Genomic DNA, 4,359 nt, shown 5'->3' on the forward strand with positions numbered 1-4,359 from the left:
CATAGTTAGCATACATAGCAGGCAGGGTCACAGGCCTAAAGTCTTTGTGATCTGCAATGAATTGGGTTTTGAAAAAACAAAATCGCCACTCACCGTTCTCCGTCGATTGTTTGAATCGCTGCCATCAGATGACACACTGGAGCTGGACTGTTCCATCGGGGCGAAGATGCTCTTCCGATGGACATTCGGCAGTGGATTCAATCTGCCGCTTGGTTTCTTTAATTTAAACAAACAACAGCAAAATACTTCCTTGGTTTAATATACATCGACACTGAGGACGGTGTTAACTTTGTTGTTAGATCTCCGGTCAACGTGATTCAGAGCGAGGAGAAAGAGGCTAGAGATCTAGCTATTTTAAATCTAGGCTTTAGTGATTATTCAATCAGTCAATCAATGAATAGGTTTATTTCAATCATTAACAATATTAAGTTTATTCAGGATTTTCCTTTTTATCATCATCGTCGTTATCATTACCACAGCTTCACCAAATGTACAACAGTCATCTTCGTCGTCTACATCACCATCGTCATCATCACTATGATCATCAACATCATCGTCATCAAAACTTTCATTGTCATCACCATCAACAATAACATCATCATACTTGCGCTTGCGCTTGGTGACTAGTGATGAATCCGATTCCCTAGTAGCAGCGGGTGCTGCAAATGCTATTACGAATTGTGAGTTTGCGTCAGGAAAATATCAATTTAACCACTGTCACTGACCGGTGAAGTCTCCCGGAAGTCGCGGGAGACTTCCCGAAATCGGGACGGCCCCACCGCACTCCCGCAAGCAACCAAGAATCTTCCGGAAGATAACCCATCTTCAGCGAATTTATAAGAATTGAATGTTTTTAATGTTTAATTATCAATTGTCTCACGGAAGTCAGTTCCGATGGGTATCACGCAGCAAAATAAAATTTATTAGGCCTATAATATAGGCCTAATAAAATATTATTAAGAAAGCCTTAAAAACAAGTGTAGACATAAACTTAAAACAGAAACGCTGGCAAGTGCCTATAAAGAATAGCATTTTCCCCAATAAATTTCAAATGGTACCTATGCAAGTGAAAACAATAATGCAGCTCTCCACATGTATTTTGGTTAGTCGATATAATGGTAACCTCACGACTAAAATTAAGTTTATCAAATATATTATTTAAAAATTGGGGGAAAAAAAAGTTATATATAAAGCTATATTTTCTGGATTTTGGGCCACACAAAGTAATTTGTCCCATTTCCCACTGTGGCAAAAAGGAACGATAATATTATCAGTGGTCGATTAAAGGGGGAAGTTAGCCTGGCCCCTCCCACCTGTATTTTTCAACATAAAAAATGAAGACGCATCTTAGATGTGCCACAATCAGAAAATTTCTTGCCTCAGCCCCAACCATGGTGTGGCTGAGAGGTGGGTAAACCCTCTATCTGTAAAATCCCTCCTTGTCCTCCTCCACCTCCTCTATTACGAACATTTGGATCCGCCACTGAATAACTGTTATAAGCAAAAAAAAAACACCAAAAAAACAATAGATAATATCAATGTCGCGAAGATATTTTTTAAAACATGAGCCTTCAAATTTCATTGATCTTATAAACAAATAATAATAAATAAATTACCATTAGATGGGTCGCAGATAGTGTGAGAAAACACGATTTGGGCCCAGAGGGGAAAATGGAAGTCGGGCTCTACATAAACTTAAGTCTCATTATGAGGGTTAGGGAGTGGAGTCGTTTTTGGTCGTAAGACAGCAATTGATCCAGGATCATGGAAAGGCAAGCATCGCAACCGTTAAGCGTCTTGCATATCGTATTTTAAAAATGCATTCGTGTACTGAGATGCGGCAAATTGTGTTTACTAACTTTTTCTTGTTAGTTCTTATTATGTTTATTTGTGGCCAAAGACAAGCCAAACCAGTCACTCGTCGCAAATAATGATAATGGCAAAATTTTGGAAGTCTGTTTTATTGCACTGAACTAACCATTATATACCTATACATCATGCTATGCTGTTATTTCCCCATTTTCAATGTTAAAACAAAAATTTTTAACGATTTGGTGATGCTTCTGCCTATGGAATGCCCCAAATCGTAAACTTCGAAGGCTGATTGCTCAAATATTGTTTTTTAAACAGCTTTATGTTCAAACTCCTGTAACTTCACAACGAAATGTCGGATATTATATCCTATCCTAATAGTAAAATTAATTTACAGTATTGTCAAAATAAAGGTAAAAAAACAAACAAACAATATAAAAATAAGAACTTGTAGTTGAATGATTGAATGCATTTTGCAATAAACAGTGATACAATACAGAACAATTAAAACGATTAAAAAAACAGTAGAATCTAAAAAGCTTTGGAAAGATAAAGCATATGTAAATTTAAAATAAACTATGAATAATTGGTATTAGCAAAAATGTAATCCTAAAATTCTACAAAATTATTTATTAAAATATATTTAATTTGAGTCATTAATTTTAAAAATATGTAGTAATTATGACAATAGAGCTAAAGATAAAAAAAAAAACTGGACACGAAAATAGGACAGAGACAGACGAAGCCAGGATAGCCCATAAATTGAAAGCAGAACCACGATCAATGGTACACAACAAAGACGACAAAAACAGAGGAGAATAAAAAAAACCAGAGGAGAATCGAAAAATAGTGGCTCGCACTGCTATGTGTGCGTAGTGTTGTTTTCTATTGGCACTACTGCCGCAGTGTGTAAATGCTGTACTGTTTTCCATCGGCAATGCTGCTACTTTCTATCACTGTCGCACTGCCAACTGTTGGCACTCAGTGACAGATCCAGGGTTTTGAAATAGAGGGGTACGGGGGACCACCTCAGCACCACCATGGTTGAGGTTGAGATAATAAAATTTATGATATGGTATGATGTACGGCCTGAAATGGCATTTTCAGACCTAAAGTTGATTACTATAATTTTCCTTTTTTCTTCATTTAAAAAAAAAAATAATTTAAATAAAATTATGGCCTGGCTCCCTATTATTATTAATAATTGCTAGGATAGCACCGACAAATATGACTTTAGACTAGAAAGCTCTGAAGAGATCTGTAAAATCAGCAGGCTCTAACAATGACCATAAAAAAGGATTAACAGTTCTAAACACTTCACAATACAATACAAATCCTAAATAGGTTGTGTTTTACTTTATTATACCAGAACTTTTTAAGGTATCAGATGATTTCGATAATAAGCCGGGCCTACGATTAGATAATTTAAATAAAAAACAAATAATTAACAGTTAGGCCTTAGTCTTATAGATTTTTAATAATTGTTGAAAATATTGACACGCCAAAACAATGCAGATAGCTTACAACGACCGACCAGCCAGGGAGGAGAGGGTTGTGATGTTTTTAACCATCATGGACCTATTAAGAGGTCTCGTATAGGTCCATGGTTGAACGACACCGACGATGCAAGCCTGAGTGATAGACTTAAATAGCCCGATCGACTAGCTAGGCTTAGCCTGTAGCCTAGAAATTTCATTCAGGCATGGTAACGCCGGCCTATTTCCCAACGCCTGATTTACTTTGAAGAAGTTAGTACCGAGTCAGAATATCCTTTTTAAGTTATTGTGTAGCTACAATTTTAACCTGGGCCTAGGACCTAAACCAACGATAAGCCTACAAAATACACGTTCAACGAACACAAAACACTGAACAAAACACAAACAGCAACCAACGCCGCGGCGATGACCCTAGCAGAGTTATGACCGCAATTATGCGAGCGTACGCTTGGGCCTAGGCCTAGCATAGTTTGGTTGCTAGCTTATAACACAAAAGGTCATATTTAATTTTTGCACACTATTAATAACTCAGTGAAATTAATAATTATAATTATATATATAATACTAAAATAACTATTAAATTAAAATCGTTAAATAATTACATTTTATCTACAAGTACGACACTTCGGCATTCCAATCCAGGCAGGGGCCGCGTGGCCTAATGGATAAGGCGTCCGACTTCGAATCGGAAGATTGTGGGTTCGAGTCCCATCGTGGTCGAGTCTAATTTTTTTTTACTGTTATAATTAAGTTTATTTAACATACTTAATAGATATATATTCCTTTATAAATATTTTTTAATGCAATTTCATTTTTTAAAATAAATTATTCTATTACTATTACTATTAGCAGTCATACATAATACAATGTTTCATTGATGTGTGTTGTTATTGGTCTATCTATGTACAACTACAGTCGACTAGGCCTACAGTACTGTAGGGAATTTCTACTAGGCCTATTGTTCATTTCAACTCAGTATTATAAATACTAACGTAAGAAGAAAATAAGTAAGAAATTAAAGGTTTTCCGCTGTATTTCATAGACTGTGATT

The 4,359-nt window shown here is 36.0% G+C and overlaps 1 protein-coding gene and 1 non-coding gene across 2 annotated transcripts in view; one reads left to right on the forward strand and one right to left on the reverse strand.

Moving 5' to 3' along the window:
- Positions 1 to 216, reverse strand: part of LOC117121978 (WD repeat-containing protein on Y chromosome-like) — a 42,963-nt gene extending 42,747 nt beyond the window's left edge. The window contains exon 1 of the mRNA XM_033267440.1: positions 94 to 216. Coding sequence (XP_033123331.1) covers positions 94 to 156 — 63 coding nt within the window. The 5' untranslated portion in view covers positions 157 to 216. The remainder of the gene's footprint in view (positions 1 to 93) is intronic.
- Positions 217 to 3,955: 3,739 nt separating this feature from the next.
- Positions 3,956 to 4,028, forward strand: Trnar-ucg. Its single transcript has one exon. It is a non-coding gene; the product is annotated as a tRNA-Arg (tRNA).
- Positions 4,029 to 4,359: the final 331 nt, after the last annotated feature.

This window comes from Anneissia japonica, unplaced genomic scaffold, assembly GCF_011630105.1.
Source record: "Anneissia japonica isolate Jap-2015-1 unplaced genomic scaffold, ASM1163010v1 scaffold1208_len1460985_cov181, whole genome shotgun sequence".
Lineage (NCBI taxonomy): Eukaryota > Metazoa > Echinodermata > Crinoidea > Comatulida > Comatulidae > Anneissia > Anneissia japonica.